This window comes from Dioscorea cayenensis, chromosome 4, assembly GCF_009730915.1.
Source record: "Dioscorea cayenensis subsp. rotundata cultivar TDr96_F1 chromosome 4, TDr96_F1_v2_PseudoChromosome.rev07_lg8_w22 25.fasta, whole genome shotgun sequence".
Taxonomy (NCBI): Eukaryota; Viridiplantae; Streptophyta; class Magnoliopsida; order Dioscoreales; family Dioscoreaceae; genus Dioscorea; species Dioscorea cayenensis.
Window position 1 is genome coordinate 14,050,668 of NC_052474.1, and position 24,973 is coordinate 14,075,640.

Consider the following 24,973-nt stretch of genomic DNA (forward strand, 5'->3'; position numbering starts at 1 on the left):
TAGGAGGAAGAGAATAATATTTAATGGGAATTTTCAGCTTTTCCTTGGAAATCACAGGGGCCTTGGAACTCGAAGCCAACTCTAGATTAGAGGAGACGACATCCCCTAAGTGATGTGAATGATCAAGAGACGTTGGATTAGCCAATGAGAGCGTCTCTCATGCTACTCGAGAGTTTCCATCAACATTAATACTAGCCATCTCAACTATAGCGGGAATTGTGCAATGGATCCTTGCTTCGAAGCGGGCTCCCCCACCTCGAATGCTAGATTGGAATTCTCACCCTCTATGTTGCAGGGGTTTCAAATGCACCACACATGAGGTCGACCCTTCGGGCACCTCCAGTGATCCCTACCACTTCTTCGCCGTCTGGAGACCAGCATCGATGGATCAAAGTCTATGTTTGATTCCTCTATTGGTGTCTCAATCTCATTAGTTGTGTTTGATGGTCTAGAAGTCGTCCATGCATCCAAGCCATTATTCAACTGTACTAGGGATCCCCTAACCGCTGACCTCTGCCGATGGATCTGAATTGAGAGATGGAGAGGGTCTACCTTGGCATGTCGAACTCCATCGATTGCAAGAATTAGATCTGTGACTAACCAACCCGCATGTATAGCAAAAGGTGGGTAATTTTTTATACAAGACGACGACGAATACTTGATGTGCATCATCTCCTATCCATAACCCTTGTTTCAGGGGGTTGGCAAGATCAATTTCTACACAAATACGTGCAAACTTGGATCGGTGAAAGGAAGAAGCATAGTCATCAACTTTAAGCAATCTACTTATATAAGAGGCAATCATTTCTAAAGAATCTCCATCCCATAAATCCATTGGAAGATTATGCAGTTGTAAACAAATAACATCAATTGAAAGCTTCATGAATGCAAGTTCAAAGAACAGCTGCCATAGTGCCAATTGTCGAATGATTCAGTTAACATCCCAAGGACCATCAAACAGGAGCTTCTGTATAGCTTCATGCGTTTCTCAACAAATAAGGAGATTACCGCTTGGAAGATTAGAGATGTGGATCACCCAAAATCGTTTCATTTAGATTGCAGGATCATCTTAACCTAGTCAAAAGGAGGAGGCTTATAGAAGAATTTTCCATATAGGGAAGTTCTGGAAGCGCATCCTCAGTCCTTGGCAGATGTAGAGGACTAGAAAAAATGGTAAGTATCTTACTATCACTTATGAAGGAGATCGGCAATACTTAATAAAAACTTTTTACGGTCGGCATGTTTGCAACGTTATATTGAAAATATTTAAACAATCACCGTTTTTTAAGTTATTTGACCTAACACTAGAAAATAATATAACTTGCAACCTTGAGTGTTATTTTCAGTCATTTTAACTTCCACATTTTGAGTGTTAAAAGCATTGAAAACTATAAAATTTTAGTTGTTGTGGCTTGATAGCATTGAAAACGGTAAACATTTCAAGTAAAACATGTATAAGGTACACATTTCCATAAATAAACCCAGATTTTATAATATTTAAAAAAATTCAATGATATTTGACAAAAACAATCATTTTAATATCGTTAAATATGGTTAAAATAAAAATCTCAGTTTCTTTAAATTTGGAAATCCAAATAAAATCTTATATAAGAAAAAAAAAAATCATTTCACTAGAAATCGATGAACGGCTGTGATTTGTTAAATCACTCTCATACAGAGGGACATGGCCAACACTAATCCTTTAACTTTTTTGGGTACTTCTATCCAATTCCCCCGCTTCTCTTTATCCATTGAGCTTGGGACGCCCAGCAATGGCGGCATCCGCTGCTCTCCACTCCCCTCTCTCCTCTTGCCTTGTTCTCCCTCCCGAAACACAAGCCCTTCTCTCTTTGCACCACTACCATCAGCAGCAGCAGCAGCAGCAGCAGGGCTTCCTTCCTTTCCCATCCTAAAACCTTTAAATCCCTTCTCGCTTTCTCTTCTTCCGTTTCACCCATTTGTTTTCCTCGAGGTAAGGTCTTCTATGCAACAATGCGTAGTTTGTAGGGAATCTAGTTCAATTGGTTTATAAAAGAAGGGTTTTTCCTGGGGTTCAAGGGACTGGTTTGACGGAGAGAATGGGGGAGAGAGGGAGAAATCCTGTGCGGAGGCTTGTGGTATGTGAGGTGGCTCCGAAGAAGAAGGCGGATTCGGCCATGAAGAGGGCTCGGCAGGCTGAGAAGCGGCGAATTTACAACAAAGCCAAGAAGTCGGAGGCCAAGACTCGGATGAGGAAGGTATCATGCTTTTTCTTTTTCTTTAATTATGTTTTGATTCTTTCTTATTTCTTTAATATCGTGAATTTGGTTTGTGGTGTTCCCATTTTGATGAATTTTTTTATGATTGGTCTTGATTTGTTGGAGTTTGAGTTTGTGGAGCAAAGGATTTGGAATTAGTATTTTTAGTATGGAGTATATTAAACTCAATTTTGAAAAATGATTATTGCTAAACACTCTGTTCATATAGATATAATTTGTTATCAATGTGTTGATTCAACTATTCAAGAATAGAATGTTAATTTTGTGTATCATATATGCACAAATTTACTGGATGCCATTTTGTAAATGCTTAATAATGAGTGAAATCTCAGTTTCATTGGTACCTTCCTTAACAACTTCGCTTTTAAATGTTGTAGTATATTATTTTTTTTAAATCCTTGTTGGAGCTCAACTTGTACTTTTATGAGTTTGATCATGGGAATGGGTGACAGAGGGTTTGTGAATAACCCAGAGAACTGTTTTTTTGGAACCTCAATAGATTGAGAGTCTTTTGAATTATCGGCTATATTTTATAATGTTGAACATGACATTAAGTGAGGAGACATGTTGCAAAGATGTTTGGATTTAAGAAAGAGAATTCACCTCGTGTCTTTCTTCCTCTGTTCCTATTATGTGCATTATTTATGTGGAAGAACCTAAGTATGCAGCCTTCAGATTCAGACGTTTTGTTTCTTAACCATTTGGTTTAGATTAATAATTCTGTGTTCAAATTAAATGGAAGTGTTGTATTTTTCTAAATGAAAAAAAAATTTAAAGAGTTTTGTACATCTAAGCCCAGCCAAGTGACTTGTTGGTCATGTTTCCATTGAAACTATGCAGGGATCACCAAACAAATGATCAAAAGCATCAGCAAATAAAGCTTGGTGTGTTCCATTATTTACTGAATTACTTAACTATGTGTGTGCTAACATTAAGTTTGCAAACAACTATTGTAAGAATTTTAAAATGGAATTCATTCGATTACCATATTCTCTATAATTTTATCAATGAATTTCAATCATGACACCACCAATGATTTAATTTTACATGTCCATTCTACAAAGCTTCAATATAGAATTACTGTGAAATTTGCATACTTTTATTTATGTTCTACTGAAATATTTCCTTCTTTTCTGAAGATAATTTTTGTTGGAAATAAATCAATTTGCATCACTTTTTGTTCATCGTATGGAATCACTAAAAGGTTATGCATATCTTTTTAGGTCTTTGAGGAACTAGATGCGCTTAGGAAGAAATCCGATGCTCAATCTGAAGAAATCCTCCCAATTGAGAAACTGATTGCAGAGGCATACTCTGCAATTGACAAAGCAGTGAAAGGCAGGCGCTTTGCACAGGAACACTGGAGCTCATCGCAAGTCCCGACTTGCAAGAAGCAAGAAGGATGTCTTGATACACCATGGTTGGTATACCCCTGTGGTGACGGCCTGATTTCTTCAATCAATGAGATGATGGTTTTTTTTACTTCTAATTTTCATGTTAAAGGAACGTATTACTAGAGACTATTTGTACTAGTGAATATTTGTTGTTGTATTGGAAAGTTTACCTTGTGAGTAGTATCAAGGAAGAACCTTTGTTGCTGCATTGGAATGAAAGAAGAAAAATTGTTTCCTTTGTTAGTGTTAGTGGTATTATACCACACAATTCTCTATATTCTGCCTCTTTATTTTATGTTTGATTTGGTCCATCTACTTGATGCTTGAAACAGTATACTACAGTATTTATATTTTCATGGGATTGTGTTTGGGGTAACAGAAATTTAAACAAGTTTTTTCATTATTTATTTATTCCACTTATATGTTCTGATGTGCGGTTTGTATATATATATATACATCATCTTTATTTATTCCACTTATATTTTCATGAATTGCTTAATTTATTACTGGCCTAAACAATTTTTTCAATCCCACGGACCTGTGTGCAAAATCCCTAACTGGGGCTGCCTGACTTTCAAATAATTTCACTGTTCAAAATAAGCTCAAGCTTCAAGCCAGCAAACAACTTGAGAGTAATAGCACACCAGACAGAAACCCTTCAGATTGCCATTTAAATAGCTCAATTTCACAGGATCCCATGTTTTTCATCAGTAAAAACAGGGGCAAAGTTCACCAGAATTTACAATCCTTTTAATCATATCATCTGCATCAGGACAGGAAAAAAAAATCAACCAAGAAGGCAACTGTTTCCAGTGAGCAAGGGCTGGCAACAGGAAAAAAATAAAAGCCATTAGTCATTCCCACCAACCAATTAAGCCAACATTTAAGAGGTTAAGTTTTCGGAGTTCCATGAGAAAGAAACAGGCTTCAGAGGATTTCCATTTCGATCCGTGATCGAAGATGAACCTTCTGATAAACCTTGACTAGATTCCCTGATTTCTAATGAATGAGGGCATTTCATTGCTTTAAGGATCGCAGCATCATCATGCAATGTGAAGGGAGTCCTGTAAACAAAAGGTGCACATGAGAATGCATCCTATGCTTTCAGCTAAACTAAATACATTTGATTAGATGAGAATAATGTAAAGAAAATTAATTGAGCATATTATCATTGTTCTGAAACCAAAGAGCAACAGCATACCCATTGAAGTCAAAATGCACCAAACTCATATCTTCAGATATCTCGATCTCAACTGTGGCCTGTGGTCTTGTCTGCTCAGTGTTAGCAATCTGGCAATCTTTTGTAGTCATATAAAAGAATGAACCATAGCTCAAACAAAAGATTTTCAACCATGAACATGGTTACTGTTTGCTTTAATTAGATCGAACTAAATTCACGGGCTATCAAGTCAAAAAAAAAGCAGATTCATTGACTCATGAAAGCAACAGATCCAACAGAAAATTTAAATATTTCGTGAAGCAGTCTCCTTTGAACAAGAAAACATCTGTTTCATGAATCACCTTCATTGCAAGAGTGAAATAAGAAGAAAACATACTCTGACCAGCAGAAATGGCAATGCAATTCCTTCAGAAGGGACATGTCCAGCTCCTGACTTGCTTAGGCGCTGATTTCGCAAAATCAGGGTTTGGAGATTTATGAACTTCAAGAACCAACAAGAGCGAGGAGTACCAGTCATGCCCAAACAGATGAACAATCAGAGTATCACATTGTTGTGAAAAATGAGAGCACGTGGAAGAGCTAAACACAAACAACTATTCATTTTGGACATCAACATTTAAAACAAGTAGGCCTTACTTGGTCCTCCAATTCCTTTAAGAAATTTGCCTTTGCTTGAACCCTATTCATTACATTTATGTGCAGCTTCTGCAGGAGAAACTTTCAAATTCATCAGCACAAATGACATGATAGCCGCAGCATTATAGATCAAAATCATGATGAAATTTACGGTAATAGATTTTCAAAGAAATAAAGTAAAACTATAAACTATAAAGATTTCTTCAGAATAATTTAGGACCTTCAACTCATCCAATTCTTCAGTTCTTGTAGTGGGAAATCCTATCCATCGGATCTCCTTTTTATCCTTCGCAATAACATTGATAGCCATGAGAACGTTAAATGCATCATACACCCTTCGCCGGATATTTTTCTCATCAAAATGTTCGCTTAAGCACATTTGATCCATATTGCTTCCTGCACCCTTGTCCAATAGAGAAAAAAGAAGCCATTTAGAGTTGAAACAGAAAGACGAGGAAAATATATTACCAACCTCAACTTGTGTGATGTTCTTGGCAAGGGATGCTAAATCTGCTATAATCTCATCAGCAACCTGAACGAAACAAACTGCTATTAGGATTGTATAATTAAGGGGACCACATGGTATTATGAGGTAAAAACAATTTAAGATTCATTCTAGTTGGCAAATGCCTCAATTAGCAAAGCCAAAGAATTGAAAGATCAGATGCTCCAAAATTCAAATTTCTGATTTGTCCAAAGTTATACTTGTAGCAGCAGTAGCACAACACATTGGAATAATAACTTGATGGATCATTGGCTTGCGTGATGTCAAACAAAAATTTTCAATCTATTATTGATGAAGCTTTACTCCAGTTAAGGATGCAACACAATTCTTGCAGCATGGGACATATTCAAAGCACGTTCTCCATAAAAGGCTTAAAAGTTGCTTGTCATATGAAATATGATAATTCATAGGGTTGCACAATCGTGTGAAGCGTTCCCATAAATTTGAAAGCTAGCAGTCAATGATTTATACATCTCACCACCCACATTTTGCTTCCGATTTTCACAGATAATGTTACAATACCAAATACTTCGGAATGCCACCAATTAGTTAGGCCTGCTTCAGAAGTGTTGGACGATCACTCAAGTTACCTCTTAACCACTTCATTGTTGTTATTAGTAACTAATACGCAGCTCTCTACCAATATACTGTTACTATCAAATCTGAATGTCAACTTGTTGAAGATGTAAGGGATTAGAAAAAAGATCAAAGACAGGCTTTACCAAGCATGTATAAATGATGCCATGTTAAAAAAATTAAGTGAACAGAATGACAAACCCATACTGAAATATTTAAACACAAATGGATAACATGAAAACAAACAATAGTACTATATTAATTAGTTTAGTGAATTTAGAAAGGAATATATAATTTATGTTTGGTTTGAATATAATATGATATTATAGCCTGTGCAGTTGTTTTTTTTTGCAACACGTTATCTAGAAAAGAGTAATATATATGAAGAGTAGATAGTAGTTAATAATCTAACATTGTCACTTGGTGAATCTGGGTTTGAAGATATGTATATCCAAGCCTCTCATTATATCAGTTTAAGCTTTTCGGTTGTAGCAAACCCAAACAATATGTACGGTTTGAGGCTAACACTAAGGATTCATGACTTGAATTCAATAGCATCACATTGAAGTGAAAACTTTCCATAATACTTATTATGGCCGAGTCCTCCGAAACACACATCACACTGGTTTCGAGAGTAACTTATAAGCTTCTATTACCATGCAATCATAATATCACACGTATAAGAACCAATACAACAAATAAACTTCATATTGAGTCAAATGGCATAATTGGGTGAAATTAGAAATGACTAGGAAAAAAAAACACAACTATCACCTCATTGTATGTTGTTCTTCCTTTGGCCTCAATCTTCTTGCAAACTGAGAAAGCAATAAGCAAAAGTAAATTTATCATTTGTTCTCAATCAAATTCATCATGTTGCTCTAATAATTAAATAATCTTTGCAAAAGGCAATGAGAATAGAGAATTACAATCAGGAGAAAGAATTGAAAGTTAGAAAAGACCACATGACTGCATGGACAAGCTGATTAGTTAAGTAGGCCAGTAGGAAGTTAAATTCAACTAAGACTATACATTGATGAAGTGCAAAGATGTGACCTAATGGATGCCTATGACTATATAATACAATCAGATTTGTAATTTTTATGAATTTCAAACTGTTTGTGACAGTACAAACACTACTCTGAACCATGTAAATGATAGATCAATAATGAGGCAAAAGCAATAGCAGAGCTAACCTCAATAAAAGTTGTGTGATGCTTTGGGGCACGCTATAAATGTAAGAAAATTAGGATATAGAATAATTTGCTTAGTAAAGGAAAATAGGCAACTAACCACAAGAGTAGGGTGTGCTTGGTTGGTATTGGAATAAATTGTGTCAAAGATTATAAATTTTTGAATTTTTGTATGTCATTTATATACCAATTAAGTGAGCTTTAATTTAAATTAATTCTAATTAAAACTATATTTTGTTAATTAATGATTGATATTTGATAATAGTAAATAATTTTTTAGAATACAAATTGATGATTACATATATTCAAATCATCTATTGGTGGTGTCTCATTGGAGAAGTTGGAATACCTTTGAATAAAACACAAGCATATAGTCTATCAATCACTATTAAACATGAAAAAAAAAACATCCACATCTTTCTAACCTATTGTGCTAAACCGACGAAGTCCCCATCCCACAATTCTTGAAGCCTTCTTCTTCTTCACTGCACTATTGGTATAGAAAGGCTAGATTACCATCAAAGAAATATTAAAACAACCAAGTAAAATAAATGTCTCTTTAAGATAAGAAGAGATTAATAGATCAACCAAACAGGCACAAAATTTTCTCAACACATAGTAGCTAACTTACTCATTAGAACCTTCACATTTGTCATCATCTTTAATATACAAGTCGTTTAACCGAAGAGAATTTTCACAAGATGTTGATGTCATTGCTTCAACAATTTCTCAAAGATCCACTGCTTATGTGGTCGATTCAATACTCTCCAAAATCGGCAGCAACATTCATCGAAAGTCTATGGCACATCAAAGATAGAATAGATTTGTTACTATCTCATGAAGAGTTATCATACTAACCATACGAGTTGATTGTGTTTATTTAGATAGTTAAAACCCAATGCTAATTAAATATAGAGAGGCATGTATTAATTGTAGCGATACAGTGAAAAACAAACAACTCTCAAAACAATTAATAACCAAGTGTAGTTACCGAGTTACCATAAGTGTTGTTTAAGTAGATTGTGTAATGTCTACCAATAGAATCATCAAGTCTAGCGAATATTAAAGACGCCAAAACATCAGAAAGCTCTTATAGTAACTCAGTAATGAGAAATAAAAGGTGGCTTAAGCTCCTGGTTTCTCCAAGTTTTGCCAAACACTCATGGACCCCTATGCCTTTATGAGGGAAAAGAGATCTCAATTCAGATTAAACTGTATGGGTGAAGTTACTATTATACTCCGAACCCAACCTTATATCCTACTTTCTCTTCTTAATTTCCTTCTTGTTGACTATATATGATTATAATAATCGATTAATCAAGTTTAAAGACATAATTCTTGATAAGTTATTTAATTTCCTACTTTGCACATATTAACGTGTGCACGTGCACACACATATATGCAAATCTATGCTATATTTATATAGATATATCTTCTATTATATATATATATATATATATATATACATCAACTGCAACAACAATAATATTGATATTGATAGTATTAAATTATTAATATCAAAAGGCAATGTTCTTTCTCCAAACACATTAAAACAAACACCCACTCTTTCTTTTTTCTTTTATCCCTCTATCCCCATCCAAACACCAAGTGCCATTAATTTGTATAATAGGAAAACTAGACTATTTGACTTTAACACAACCAACCTCTCTCAAAACAAATGCAACAAAAAGGGATAAGAAAAATAAAAAAGTGGAGAATATACACTACTATACTTTTAGATGCAAAAGAATTAAATTGAAGCTTATACACCAAATAAGAGATGGTTGCCTTTGGTTAAAGGCCAAGGTGTGACATAATGAGAAAAACATCAATTAGAATTAAAATTGAACTTGAAATTGAACAAGGAACTAGAATCAAATAAAGAAAGTACAAGACAAATAAAAAGTTTCTCTAACATGCCCCAAGGGAAAATCAAAAATATGCACCACAATCCTCTAGTTAATAAATGTCACATAACCCTTGGCTACCCTAGGATGCCCGATATATGGATCTAGCATGTTTTTATAGACTAAGGGTTATAAGGCTAATGACTTCAAATAACAACAACATAATTTTTTTTGTTGTTAAAGGACAAGATTTTAAAAAATAGTTCAAGCTAGAAAATTCACATTAGCTTTTGTAGACCAACTTCAGTTGAGAATAGTCTTATATGCCTTGACCAAGGCACTAAGCAGCATGCCTTTGATAGCGTTAGAGATTCTTAATTCAGGTGAATTTCAAAGAATTTGACTGAAATAATGGGACGTATTAAAATATAGATATGACCAAGTAGAAATGGAACGAGCATAGTTGGTTCGACAGTTAAGGTTGGTTGGCACAGTCTCAGAGATAGTCGGTTCAATAATCTTATGCTTAACAATCAATGGTTGGCTTTTTAGGTGAGTCGACACTAACCACTAGAGGGATGTGAGCTCATTAACTATACATCTGATAAATAAAAAGGGGAATATTAGTCCAATATGCTCTAAATCGTAAATGAAATTATATGTCATGAAAGTCATCTGTCGCAGGAAGGGTTTTAGTCTGAATATTCTTCAAATGCAAAGTCTCTAAAAATAAATGTTACCACATGCATGGGCAAAGTTGTAGAGATAAAGAATCAATTTTAATCAGAAACTTTATATTTTTTTCATTTTAGAATATCTCGGTTAGTGGCCAATCTAAAACCAGTGAATTTAATCACACCACTTAGATCCTCATATGCATATACAATGCGCCTCAACTCTCGAATTAGTTTGGACAACTTTCACACATATATGGCCAGCCAGTCTGTATAAAAAATATTCGCAGATAATTGAGTTATACCAACTATTTAGAGTAAAAAAAAAAGACAACAACCTACAAGGAATGAGTTCTAAAAAGTCATAAACAATTAGAGGATACCAGCTTCTGAAATTGTTAACTACAACACTAGTTAAAACCCAATGATCAAGAAGATAATCATATACAACTGGAACCTGACAACACTATAAACCATGTTTCACTTTGGGGATGGCAACTGGGGTTGGTGGGATTATATTGACATATGTATTATAGAAGCCTACTTGATATGAACATGACACTAGTAATTAATTGTATTAAAATCCCGAGCACAAACACGGTATGACTCATACGCAATTGACAGATCGTAAAATAGGTAACACAACTAATAAACCAGTCATATTTAATGTTTACATAATAAAACACAACAAGACACTTGATAATATATATATATATATTAACATTTCATGGGGTTTAGATTCGAGACTATGTAAATTATTTTTAAATCTATTCATATGTTAAATATAAATGAATTTGAAATGAACATTATCAAAATAATTAATATGTTTAAATACAAATGATATACAATGATCAAACTGGTTGGGCAAGACTACATGTTCATGCCACCACTATTTTTGTGACGTAATAGACTCATAATTCAACACAAAACATAATCATAGCAACCCAAACTCATTTCACTCCATCTCATTTTCATGGTGTTCACAAGCTGTCACAATTTGCCAGCCCTATCAAGTTTACCTAATCATGAACGCAAGCTTTGATTCAAAATTGCCAGAGTTTTAAACAAGTGAGGTGGAAATGGAATATAGTGGAACTTAAATATAAACAGAGAAGCATAAAACCATTTAAAATTTTGGTAAGATGAACGAAAAATTCAAACCATGATTAATAAGTTCATATTTTTTATAATAAAACCAAATTAAGTCATATTAATCACCGGTATTAGTCACCAGTTAAGACATATTTAAATACAATCTACAATAATCAGTCTTATTTTTCAAATTTGTTATAAACTTAAAAGGTATAAAAGTTAAATGAATTGCATAGAATACTTTCAGGTCTTAAGGACATCTTTGATTATACAATTGTTAAATGCAAACCGAAAATATCAGTTGGACTCACTCAACCCAAAAGTTTAATCTAATAGGAAGAGAGACCCAAGTTTATATATGCAAATTTATATTTACTAAACAAAAAAGATGTGGGACAACCGGACAACTAGTTACTCTAATATACCCTTTGACACGTGCTACTCTATTTTGACTAACCATATTACAACAAACCAAACAAAAAAGCTCTGATACCACATTAGATGCAAACCAAACGTATCATCTAGAGTTGATTCAATCTAAAAGCTTAAGCTAATATGATGAGAAATCCTTATTTACCAAATTAACCAATGTGGGGCTCTTACTTAATCTAATAGCAATATATTGCCAAGCAAATAAAGAGCACAAAAAAAGTTTTAAACTAAATAAAAATGACTACTAGTTTTATTGGATGGATGATCACATTAACCACTAACTATGAATAATTTTTTTAAAGCCAAGCGGGTTCACATGCAGGACAAGATGCTTAATGCCCAATCAATTCAATCCTAGATAAACTAGATATTGGAATACAAGAACAAGTGGCTGGCTGATGCTACTCAACAACAATCTAGCAAATAGTAAAGCCAAGACAGTATACTCAAGATCCAAAACACATTAACTGAAATCATTACATTAAAAGATAAGGATTTAGTAAGACCTGATTCTCTTGGAACTATTTTTACTTGGGCTTGAATATTAAAAAGAATTACCTTATAGTGTTCTACATATGATGATCACTCAAGCAGCTTCAAATCAATGAATCTGGCACAATAAATAAAAAAATATATAAAATTCAAGGGCTTCTAGCAACCAACATATTAGCCAACAAAATGCATTACAATTTGCACCAAGCCTTGAGCTGACAGGCCAAGAAATTAGAGAATAATCAACAGACAGAAACACATTTCTTGAGTTTGGTGGCATGCAGAAAATAAGCCAGTTAATAAAAACAAATTCACAAACCCTTCACTTCCTTCTACTTCACTAAAATTTTCCTCCCTTTACTCCCTTTTCCACTCAATCCACTAATTCAAAGACCAAAGAACCAAAAAAAAAAATCAAGTAAAAAAGAACAGATCAAAGATTCTGTGAATTAAACACATAAACGGAAATTCCATGAAAATCTCACCAAAACCTAGGCTTCATTTCAGCATAACAAATGCTGCCGTGAATCTAGGGTTTGATCCACAAGCAAAGAAAGTTTCCGAGAATTAAACACATAAACGGCTTGAAAATAGGCAAAGGCTTTGAAGCGAACCCTCAATCCGCCATTGATGCCTGCCTCGAGCTGCGGAAAAAGCCAAAAAAAGTAGGGTTTCTGAAAGGAAGCGCAAGCGGGGAATGAACAGAGAGCGGGAGTATTTGAGAGTATAACGAACGGTTAATCATGATTTAATTATATAAAAAATTCACTGATTAATTTTTTTTATTTGTTTAACTAAATTAAATTAAATTAAATTAACTACTGCCTTGATAAATTTGCACATATACCCACAAAAGGTGGATAATTTCGTATATACCTCATAAAACAAAATCATATTTGACTTGACACCCCTTCATTCTTTAGAAATCTATTTTAATCCTTGTTTTAATTTTGCTTGTTATGAAAACACTTTTGGTGCTTAATTTAAGTTAAATTGTATATAAATGATGTTGTTTACATAAATTTTTCAGGTAAAAGATCTTCTTTTTTTAAAAAAAATTTAGACTAAATAAATAAATAAATAAAATTTTGTCGAAGCCTTATAATATTTTATTTTATTTTTATTTTTTTTTATTTTGACAATGTGATCAAATCAGCTCCTATGCACGCCAAATCTTTGGCTTCCTATGGTTATAATTTTTTACTACAAAAAGCCAATCATGTTTGAGATTATATGATGAGATAAAATATGAAAGAATTTTTGGAGTCAAGATTTTTTTTTTTTTCACAAAGCAAATTCAGATGTTGGGTTGGTTTTCAGATTTAACTAAGATTGTTTGCCCCTGAAATACTTATACAATTATTTTTTATTGCAAATATATATTTTTATTTTACAATCCGAAAGAACATAACAACTTAATATAATGATATTTTTGTTATAAATATAAATTTATAAAATAAATGAGTTTTGAAGAATTTTAATATTATTTTCGTTTTATAATAAAAATATTATTTTATCAGTAAAAAATCATCTTGTTGTAAAATGTTAAAAGCATGCTCCTCTGATATAAAATCAACCTTTATAAAAGATGTAATTATTTAGGATTGTTTAATAATATTAATTTTATAAGTAGATGGATTTCCATTATTAAATCCTTTAAAAGATTTTGTATTAATAAAATACTAACATAATATTTTTTTTTTTTAAAATAAACATCATATTTTCCGCAAAATAAATTTATATCAAATAATTAAATATTTTTAATTTTGACAAAAAAACATTTCCATAAACCATGTAACCCCTTTAAATTTCTATTTTATTTTATTTAATAAAAAAATGAACAAAACAGTGGAATCAACCCTCCAACTTTCATTTTGGACTATAAAATACCAACTATTTTGTTATATTAGTAAAAATTATTTAAAAGTGTACAAAATAATATTTATTTTAAATAAAAAATATTATATCGGTAATAAATATAACAAATTTGTTTATTTATAATAATACTTCACTAATGCATGAGTTATATATGTAAATAACCTATCTTCTGCCACTATCACAATGACTAGATAATAAGGTATTTATCTCTTATGCAAAATGATCAAAAATTTGATTCCCTAATATATGTGTTAAGATCTAAATAAGGTACATGTGGTGACTTGTCCCACATGGTAAAAATAATAATAATAATAATAAATAATAATAATAATAATAATAATAATAAAAGACAACTTGGTTTCATTTAAACATTGGGTGGGTGCGCAAGGGGCCATCCATTTCATTCCATAAACCTTCCGTTCATATTCCATGATGATTATTGACCATATAGCTTTCATAACTTTTTTTTTTCTCTCTGAAATTTAAGTTGATATTATTATTATTATTATTATTTTAAAGGTTGGATTCTTATTGTGCTTTTAGATTTCTAAATAATTGCAATACAAGTCCTTTGTTGGTTCAGCACAATGATGGTCATATAATAGCAAATATTCTCAACCCTAAAAATTCCATTTTCCATCATCATTGTACTATTTTTTATTTATAAAGTTAATCAATAATTAGTATCATGGCAATCATCATACTCAATTAAAAGTTTTTGCTAACTTTTATAATAATTTCAATATAATACAATAATCTCACACTTATCAATGCTACTCATTGTACCACAATCATGGTATCCAATTTACTAAATATATTTTTAATTGTTGTTAGATAGTATATAAAAAAATTGATTTTGATACAAAAAAATGTTTATTTCTATTTAAAATTTTAATATATATATATATATATATATATATGCATCGTTCACGCAATTTTTTTTTATTTTTTTATCTTAGTTTGTTATAACAAAAGTACATAGTAATATGAGAGAAAAAATATTAAAAAAACACTAATAATTTTTTGATCTATTAGATATACATAAATTTTGTTAAACAATCAACCAATAATAAACCTTAAAAATAGCATTTTATACAACCTCAATGGTGTAGCTAACATCTATTAAAATTAATACTATAAATAAAGAATTGATTTGAAGTCAAATAAATATATAAAAATCTTTTATGTATTTTGCAGTAAAATAATATTAATAATATAAACAACTTACCTAGAAGATAATCTGGAACAAATGAATCCATTAGCCTACCCTTAATTTTTTATTAATCACTTGAAAACGCTCTCTAATAAATTTATTTCTTAAAAAAAATGCATTATTCTTCTCAGCAATCAAATATAATATATATCATTAAAAACATTGATTAAAAAAGTATGTATATATATATATTTTATCTTGGGTACATCTCGTACCAAAACTTCAAACCCAAATCTTCCAATCAAACAGCATCAAAAGCCAAAAACCTCAATTTTCTTCAATTTTTTTTATTTTTAATATTCGCAATCATCAACAACAAGAAGATCATAACCAGATTAACAACAAATCTTCCCCCAATTATTTATTTTCTAATAATATGCCACAATTAAACCAAAAAAAAAAACGTAGATTGGAATTGAAGATGAACAACTTAAAACATAGATTTCATCATCATCATCATCATCATCATCATCAATCTCCATCTACCAGCCAGCAAACCCTAGAAAACTGAAACCCAAACCAAAAACAAAAATCCACATCAATTCCATATACATCATCTCCTTCTTTAAAAACCATGAAAAAAAAAACAAAAGACAATAGAAAAATATAAGAGTTCATGAGGCAAACCTTAGGGATCTGAAGGTGATTTGCTGTGAAAGGGCGTGGAAGAAGAAATTGGCGCTGTGGAGGAACACCACGACGCCAGTGCATCCAAGAATGAACAATTCCAGCATGGTCGCTTCTCTTGATCACCTCTGAAAAAGGATTTGATTGGAGGGTATGAATCAGTGAACGGGGGAGAGAGAGAGAGAGAGAGAGAGAAAGAGAGAACTCTTTGTTTTGAGGTATAAACAGAGCAACCGACAGGCTGACGCGGCAACAGTGGCGCCGTTTCCTTCACGTCTTTTATTGGCCTCTACCTCTCACTATGTATTAGTTTTTTTAAGATAAACATAAACCACAGCTTCTCCCAATTTTATGAAATCCCACAAACCATTCCCTTACTCTTCCGTTTCTTAAATTTGCCTATGCTTTTCATAACGATTAACTTTCAATCTAGAAAGGTAATTTTGATGTAAAAAAATAAAAAAAAAAAGTTTGGCTGCTTCATGTGATTATTTTGAAGTGATATTTTTTGAAGTGTCCACTTTCCCATTTCATAATTTTATTTCATAGAAAGTGAGTTTATTTTGAGATTAACTTTCGCATCATATCAAAAAAATGAGCTAAGTAAATAATAATAATAATTTAAAAATATTATTTTCATAAATAGTTATAATAATAATTATTATTATAATTATAATAAGGGAAAAATTACTTGTTTACTCCCTCGATAATTTCAAAACTTCCCAAAACAACCCTCGTGAGTTTTTGATACCTCGTAGATACTCCTTCCTTTATTGTTTCACCTCCTTTTACCCCTACATTATGAAATTCCATCATTGCTCTTAAACCTTTTGATACATTTTTCATTCTTTTTGTATTCCTTTTTAGACGTACTCATTTCTTAAACAGAGATTTCATTTTTTAAAGCAGAGAACTTATTTCTTAAAGCAGAGAGTTCATTTCTTAAACATGGAGTTTATTTCTTAAACAAAAACTCATTTCTTAAACAGAAAACTCATTTCTTAAAGCGAAACCCTCATTTTTAAACATAAAACTCATTTTTTTAAACTAAAAACATTAATATTTAAGCAGAAAAATAAATATTTACGTGATAAATTAATCCTGGATATAAAAACCAATTAATCTTGGCCACTCAGTACATATTTAAAAAGAAACAACGATATTTAAGCACTTTTTTTAAAGCGTAAGCGCAATATATTAAAGCGAAACATCGATAGTTAAACAAAGACAAACAAGCGTATAAGCAGAGAACTCATTTCTTAAGCAGAGAGTTTATTTTTTTAAAGCAGAGACCTCATTTTTTTAAAGCGAAACCTCGTTGAGTAGGGACGTTGAGTATCTCATCGTCGTTGATCTCGCGAGCAGCTTGAGTCTTGAGCTCGAGATCCGGCGAGCGATCTCGAGGTGGCTTGCTCGTGTGGGGTCTTAAAGGAGAAATCTTTATCGGCGTTGGCGATCCGGTTGGCGACGTTCCTCGGCGGTCGGAGTGGTTAGGGTCTTCGGTGGCGACGTCGGATAAGGCGAAAGTCGAACTGAGCGGAACCATTCTCGATTGCGAGAGCCGCAACATGGATAGCAATAGGGTTAGGGTTAGGGATCATTCGAGGGTTTTGGATCCATGGTGCCTAAGTCGGTGGCGAGGAGCGGAGGGAGGAAGCGGCGCCTGGGATGAGGGTTCGATCTCGCCGTCTTCGTCTTCATCGTCTTCCCACGTCAGTCGACCTTATCTCTTTCATCTTCTTCAGTCAGTCGACCTCGGGGAAGACCCAGTATGCTCCTCGTCGTCGAGCGAAGGCATCGAAAGGTTGCAGCTCGTACGTATTTAAATAGAAACAGCGATATTTAAGCACTTTTTAAGCGTAAGCGCAATATATTAAAGCAGAAACATCGATAGTTAAACAAAGACAAACAAGCGTATAAGCAGAGAACTCATTTTCTTAAGCGAGGTTTATTTTTTTAAAGCAGAGACCTCATTTTTTTAAAGCGAAACCTCGTTGAGTAGGGACATTGAGTATCTCATCGTCGTTGATCTCGCGAGAACGCTTGAGTGCTGAGCTCAAGATCTGGCGAGCGATCTCGAAGGTGGCTTGCTCGTGTGGGGTCTTAAAGGAGAAATCTTTGTCGGCGTTGGCGATCCGGTTGGCGACGTTCCTCGGCGGTCGGAGTGGTTAGGTCTTGGTGGCGGCGTCGGATAAGACAGGGCTGAACTTGAGCGGAACCATTCTCGATTGCGGAGGCCATGACATGGATAGCAATAGGGTTAGGGTTAGGGATCATTCCGAGGTTTGGATCCGTGGTGCCTAAGTCGGTGGCGAGGAGCGGAGGGAGGAAGCGGCGCCGATGAGGGTTCGATCTCGCCGTCTTCGTCTTCGTCGTCTTCCACAGCCGTCGACCTTATCTCTTTTCATCTTCTTCGTCGTTGACCTCGGGAAGACCGTATGCTCCTCAGTCGTCGGCGAAGGCATCGAAAGGTTGCACTCGATACGTATTTAAATAGAAACAACGATATTTAAGCACTTTTTTTAAGCGTAAGCGCAATATATTAAGCGAAACATCGATGGTTAAACAAAGACAAACAAGCGTATAAGCAGAGAACTCATTTCTTAAGCAGAGAGTTTATTTTTTTAAAGCAGAGACCTCATTTTTAAGCAGAAACCTCGTTGAGTAGGGACATTGAGTATCTCATCGTCGTTGATCTCGCGAGAACGCTTGAGTGCTGAGCTCAAGATCTGGCGAGCGATCTCGAAGGTGGCTTGCTCGTGTGGGGTCTTAAAGGAGAAATCTTTGTCGGCGTTGGCGATCCGGTTGGCGACGTTCCTCGGCGGTCGGAGTGGTTAGGTCTTCGGTGGCGACGTCGGATAAGGCAGGGCTGAACTTGAGCGGAACCATTCTCGATTGCGGAGACCGTAACATGGATATGCAATAGGGTTAGGGTTAGGGATCATTCGGGGTTTGGATCCATGGTGCCTAAGTCGGTGGCGAGGAGCGGAGGGAGGAAGCGGGCGGAGTGAGGGTTCGATCTCGCCGTCTTCGTCTTCAGTCGTCTTCCACAGTCGTCGACCTCATCTCTTTTCATCTTCTTCGTCAGTCGACCTCGGGGAAGACCCGCATGCTCCTCGTCGTCGGCGAAGGCGTCGAAAGGTTGCACCTTTTTTCTCGGCAAGATCGAGATCTAGATCGAGGTGGAGATCAAAAATTCTAGGGGTTGAAATCCCATTTTTTTCATGCAGCGTGGTCGTGATTGTGAGCCGCATGCTTTGTCTCATTGGCCCGAAATTAGCTGATAAAGAGATTTTTGGGGGTGATAAATCACCACAAAAACTCATTTCTTAAAGCGAGACCTCATTTTTTTAAACAAAAACCTCATTTCTTAAAGCAGAAAACTCATTTCTTAAGCGAGACCTCATTTCTTAAGCAGAGCTCATTTTTTTAAGCAGAAACCTCATTTCTTAAAAGGAAAACTCATTTCTTAAGCAGAAAACTCATTTTTTTAAACAAAAAAACTCATTTTTTTAAATATAAAACTCATTTTTTAAAGCAGAAACTCATTTTTAAAGCGAACCTCATACCTCATATTTTTAAATAGAAGCTTCGTTTTTTAAATAGAAACTCATTTGCACCCTAAAGGGCATTATAGTCGAAACCTGTCACACTTGCCACAACTTCCCATGAGGGACAATTTCGTCCAAAAAATTCCAAATTAACTCTATTAATCAATGTTAGATGTTTGGGGGGTTTAAAAAATCATTGTATTCAAAAGGAAGGGGTTTTTGGGGAGTGCAAAACTAACGGGGTGTTTTTGGCAATATTGCAAACTTACAGGGTGTTTTTGACAATTTCCACTTATAATAATAATAATAAAATTATTATTATTATTATCAAATAATCTACTGGACAGTATTTCTTCGCTGATGTTTATTAATAAAATTAGTACAAAATTTAGTGGAGTTTTAATTATAATTAAAAAATGCTGAACTGTAAATCAAATATAGAGTTAATATTTTTTTTTTAATATAGAGTTATCCAACGTAGTAAACTTCCTATATTAAACAAAACACAAAATATTACTAGTCAAAGTTCATCATTAATACCTTTACAATCCGATTCAACAAAGTTCCAATGATTCTCAAAGCATGCAGAACTGCACTTCAAAGTAACCAAATACTATATTCCAAAAATGATCACTCGCACAGTTGCACCAATTGTAATTCAAAGTTCATAGACTAAATGTTTCTCGGATGATAAACTAATAAAATTACTACAATTTAGTTAAGTTCATAATCAAAGCATTAAGTAATATAATTCATAGTCCACAGATAATCACAAATATAATCACTGCTCTATCTAGAACAAAATACCATTCTAAAAAATCAAACAACAGTTAAAATTTTGAATATAAAACTAATTTAGCAACCCAATATCCTCAAGAATTGATATACTCTCACATGCAATATCCATATAGATAAAAATCCAATTTTGCACAGGCCTTCACCTCAAAATCCAATTAATTATGTGAGAAAAATGAAAGATCTGAAAAAACAAGAAGCATTTTACGTGAGAATAGGGATTTTAAACGTATTCTTAGATTCTTAACCCCATTTGATTAAAAAAAAACAAATAAAATAAATAAAATAAGGGAAAATTACTGTTCACCCCTCGTAATTTTCAAAACTTCCCAAAAACCCCCTCCTACTTTTTACACTACGGACTGACCCTTCGTTAGTGTTTAACTTCCCTTTACTCCCCACTCGTTCACTCAAATGGGTCCATGTTGTGAAATCCCATTTTTGGCCCCGAAAATGGTGGGAAAGGAAAGCGCCAAATCACATCATGTTCAGACCTTTTGAGAGGCTTTCTGCTAGTTTTCGATAGACAATGCCAAGGAGTTGCATTACATCTTGTTGTTCTCCTCATTATCATACCCGAAATATATAAATCGGTTTCTAACGAGAAAATGAAATTGATTTCCATCGGATTGGTCAAGTGCACTTCATCTTCAAATGAAACTGTAGTCGATTTTTATTGTCGAGGCAGCAGCATGTGCCATTGTCGCCTTCTCGCTTTATGGTTGTAAAGTTGTATTACGACGAGAAGAACAAAGAATTACGACGAGTTCATTTCGTTAGTAAAGTTCTTCTCGCTTTATGGTTATCTATTTGTATATTTTTAAATAATGTTTAACTATTTGCTATTATCCGCTTTAAATATTTTACTAATATGTTTAATAATTGTCATATCCGTTTAATACTTCCCATCTCCGCTTTAACATTATCTTTACATGTATAACTATTCATAAACGTGTAAATTCTCAAAGTCTCTCGCAGAAACGGTGATCTTTTTCGCTTTGATCCGAATTGTTGGCATGTGGCACGTGGCGGTGGCAAGGTTATGAGTATCCCGCTGCGTAAGAATTAATGACGGCATTAATTCTTATGCACGGTAACATAAATTTCCGAACACCCGCTCGCTCTCATCGACCAATGTCGGCCACCATGCGTTTAACTTTTTTTCTCGGATCACGAAGAGTCACCGCTAGTGGACTTCACACCATAAATAACCAGGAAGAACCCTCCCCATGGACAACCACTCGCCGTCCCTCATCATCCTCCTCCTCCTCCTCCTCCTCTTCCTCCTCTTCCCATGGACAACCACTCTATCTCGAAAGGATGTTTCGTGAGCCTTCTTCCTTATCTTGAGAATCAATTAGCCGTAATCATCGAATCTAGTTAAACTATCTTTTCTCGCTAGTCGAAATCCTCTCATAATCGCCTCGAATGCGGAGGATTCTCCAAATGATGGATCGACGGGAAAGCAATTAAGAGAGCATTTCGACTTGGGTAAGAAAAGAAAGTTTTCACGTATTGCGTGATTGCGTGAGGATTCTCTAGAGGAGGGAGATCATGAAACATCCTTTAAGACGGGTTGACATTTACCACTTGAGACTTTCTCGTTAACGCTTTAAGAAAATGACGCCGATGTACAACTCATTACGCTCGTGTTTAACTATCGTGATCGCTCGCTTTAAGTCCTACCATGACACATTGATTAATAGTCGCTTTTCATGAATGTGTGTTGTTTAACCTTTTTTTAATGTTGTACGCTTTTGCGTGTTCAAGTTGATGCGCTTTGTTATGCAAACCGTGGAGCATCTCGAATGTACAGACACTTGTTTCGTTATACGAGGGTCGAGTCGTGAGTGTCCAAAGTCCGAGCGGACGTTGTAAATGTTGTAAATGTTGTAAATCTTTGTAAATGTTGTAAATGTTGTAAATCTTTTATAAATAAAACGAAACAATCGTATTTGACTGTGAACTTCTGAAATTTAAACAGAGACCTAGTAAAAACAATGTGGGAAACAAAAAAACGTCATTGTAAACAATAGAAAAAGTTAAACAATACTCAAGTTACTCTTTAAACAACGACAACGGTGTTTAAGAAAAATACGTAAATATGTTTAAACAAAGTGACCCGAGAGGTACCCATCTAGCAACGCCGATGTCGAAATGAAAAGCATTCAATTTAAAACAATAACATATTATTTACATGATATAGACTTTTAGTTAAACAGCTAACCGTTATTTTAAACACTATATGTATCCTGCTTAAACATAAAAAAAGCTTGACGCTTACACAGAGACTCATGTTGAGTCGAGAACTTTCATTCGAACGATGACAATATGTCTTCCTCGCGACAATGACATATATTTCCCTTTTTGCCCTTGGGATGGAGGGAAAAAAATACCGCCCAATCACATCACGCCTAGTCTAACCTCTATGCATACAACTCGCACTTTTTTTGTTTGCGCTTTTCCGATCGCTGCTTTGTTCTTTACATCTTCTACTTCTTCTTCGCTGCCTTCGCTTTTGTTCTTCATTTCATTTGGTTTGTACGATTTGGTTTTCAATCGATATATTATGGAGAGTTTTTTTGTGGTATTGCTAGATTCAACGGGAGGGAAGAGTGCTAATGTTCACGGCTCGCACTTTTGGGAATTGGTGTTAGCATGAGATATGTGAGCGATGGGGTCTCAAGTTTCTCTTGTCGTGGTTAAGTTCATCACACCGTATGGATATAAAACGGTTTGCCCAATAGAAAACGATGTCGACTTCCACTGGATGTGTCACGTCCCACTCCATCTTCAAATGTGTCAGAGTTGATCTTGTCGTCGAGACGTAAAAATGTGCCATTGCCGAATCCTAATGAAAAACGAGGTTTACTCGTCAGTAAGTTCCTTTTCTTTTAATTATTCCAGCTTGTTCGGGGTCATTATTGTTTAAATATGTCCGCCATCGGTTAACATATCAGTACTAGTCCTTTACGTTATTAGTTAATTGTTTAAGTATTTAATTTAACGCTTAACTATTGTCATTATCGCTAAACATTATATTCTCCGCTTAACATATTGATCTTTTCATTCGATCAAGTGTTGGCAGGAATTTCGATTCTCGCGAGTGCTCCCATTCATCCCCATGGGCGACCCTCGACGCGTGGATGTCTTCCTTCCTCGCCGATCATTCTCAAGTGTTGTCGCTGGATATTGGTCAACGCTTTGACGGTGTCGAACATTTCGTGGATGTACTCAAATCATGCAATCAAAAGGAATTTTTGACTTCAAATTCATAAAGAACGAAAAACATCGGGCGATCGTGGAATGCGCCGCCGATGGTTGTCGCTGGCGCCTTCATGCATCAAAAAGAGTATAACAAAAAAATACTTTTCGTAATCAAGACAATCAACCCGCCACACACTTGCGGTGGTGGCATAGGTTCGAGCGCCACATCCGAAAAGCGCCCAAAAATGGGTTAGCGCACGAGTGATTCGAAGCTCAAGGACCGCCCCTCGTACAAGGCCATCGACATTCGTAGCGACATGTTATGGGAACATGGTGTCCACATACCATACAAGCAGTGCTTGGTTGGGAAAAAGAGCATGCCCGGGTGGTCCTCGACGGCAAAGTGACATCTCCAGCCATGATCGCTTGCTTTGGTATGTGGATAAGGTGGTCGAGACAAACCCTGCAGCTAGGCGATCGTGGAGAGAGACGGTGATCGCTTTTAAACGTGCATTCTTTTCTTTCAGTGCGGTATTGTGGGATTCAAGAGGGCTTGCGGTCACGTCATGCTTTCTCGATGGTACCCACCTCCTTGGAAAAATATCGGGGTACACTCATCGGGTGCCACAGGAAAGATGGTAACAATGGTTTTTTTCCACGCCGCCTTCGGTATAGTCGACAACGAGACCGATGCCAATTGGACTTGGTTCATATCTAAGTTGGGCGATGCCTTATACGAGGGTGGAGATTATCATGAGATAATTACCTTCGTGGTCGGACAGTGTCCAAGGGCCTTGTGAGCGCAATTGCGAGAGTCTTCCCTTCTTCGCCACACGCGCATCGCCTTCGACATTTGGAGGCCAATTTTATGAAAGCCAATGTCGACTTGGGAAGGCATCGAGGGAGGAGTGCTCGGTCTATATGCTTCCAGATTGCGGGCATCCACGGCTAAAGATTTCGATGATACCGTGAATGAACTCGCAGGCCATATCACCCAAGCTCATCACCCGGGTTGATTAATAAATCGGATATGGCACATTGGTCGAATTATCTCGCTCGGAGGTGATCGCTGGGGTGAGATGTATTCGAACGTCATGGAGTCGCTCAATGCTTGGATCAAGGAAGCTCGCCATTTACCTGCGACTTTAAAAATGGTCGACTCCATAAGGTCTCGCGAATGTTGATTTACACTTAACATTTAGTATTACCCTTTAAACATTCTCAATCTTTGTTTAATTACACTTTTCTCGACTTTTAAATATTAATCATTTCGCTTTATTTAATTACAATAATGTTTAAACATGTTGACTGAATTATTTAACCATCATCGCCTTTTGTTTAACCTTATTTGCCGTGTTCAAGTTGATGCGCATGTTATGTAACCCGGCGTGAGCAAGCGACCAAATGGGAGACCCACTTACGC

The 24,973-nt window shown here is 35.0% G+C and overlaps 2 protein-coding genes and 1 long non-coding RNA gene across 7 annotated transcripts; 1 reads left to right on the forward strand and 2 right to left on the reverse strand.

Annotated features, from left to right (window-relative positions):
* Positions 1-1,706: 1,706 nt before the first annotated feature.
* On the forward strand, positions 1,707-3,888 carry LOC120258011 (30S ribosomal protein S20, chloroplastic). Its single transcript, XM_039265347.1, is given in 4 exon segments — positions 1,707-1,972; positions 2,059-2,237; positions 3,482-3,601; positions 3,603-3,888. Coding segments are annotated over 3 exon segments (384 nt in total). The 5' UTR covers positions 1,707-1,972; positions 2,059-2,078; the 3' UTR covers positions 3,708-3,888.
* Positions 3,889-4,278: 390 nt separating this feature from the next.
* Positions 4,279-12,986, reverse strand: LOC120258113 (transcription factor-like protein DPB). 5 transcript variants are annotated; one of them, XM_039265458.1, is made up of 11 exons: positions 12,894-12,986; positions 12,346-12,397; positions 8,374-8,539; positions 8,168-8,232; positions 7,324-7,367; positions 5,941-6,000; positions 5,689-5,871; positions 5,469-5,537; positions 5,209-5,313; positions 4,854-4,924; positions 4,279-4,716 (listed from the first exon to the last, which is right to left on the reverse strand). In XM_039265458.1, the coding sequence occupies exons 3-11, from the start codon at positions 8,454-8,456 to the stop codon at positions 4,536-4,538; spliced, it is 861 nt and encodes a 286-aa protein (XP_039121392.1). In that variant the 5' UTR covers positions 8,457-8,539; positions 12,346-12,397; positions 12,894-12,986; the 3' UTR covers positions 4,279-4,535. The 5 variants fall into 5 exon arrangements, with proteins under 5 accessions (XP_039121392.1, XP_039121394.1, XP_039121390.1 ...); XM_039265460.1 differs by having other exon boundaries at positions 8,168-8,227; positions 12,765-12,986; XM_039265456.1 differs by having other exon boundaries at positions 12,765-12,986.
* Positions 12,987-15,683: 2,697 nt separating this feature from the next.
* Positions 15,684-16,260, reverse strand: LOC120259320. The gene is made up of 2 exons (XR_005536092.1): positions 15,998-16,260; positions 15,684-15,877 (listed from the first exon to the last, which is right to left on the reverse strand). It is a non-coding gene; the product is annotated as an uncharacterized LOC120259320 (long non-coding RNA).
* Between the last annotated feature and the right edge of the window lie 8,713 nt (positions 16,261-24,973).

What these genes read in the sequence shown, in the direction of transcription:
- LOC120258113 (XM_039265459.1), bottom strand. Translation starts at nt 8,456, where the DNA reads ATGACATCAACATCTTGTGAAAATTCTCTTCGGTTAAACGACTTGTAT. An exon ending in AAATGTGAAGGTTCTAATGA is followed by an intron (nt 8,233 to 8,373) that starts GTAAGTTAGCTA and finishes CTATACCAATAG; the next exon opens with TGCAGTGAAGAAGAAGAAGG. An exon ending in TCGTCGGTTTAGCACAATAG is followed by an intron (nt 7,368 to 8,167) that starts GTTAGAAAGATG and finishes TTGCTTTCTCAG; the next exon opens with TTTGCAAGAAGATTGAGGCC.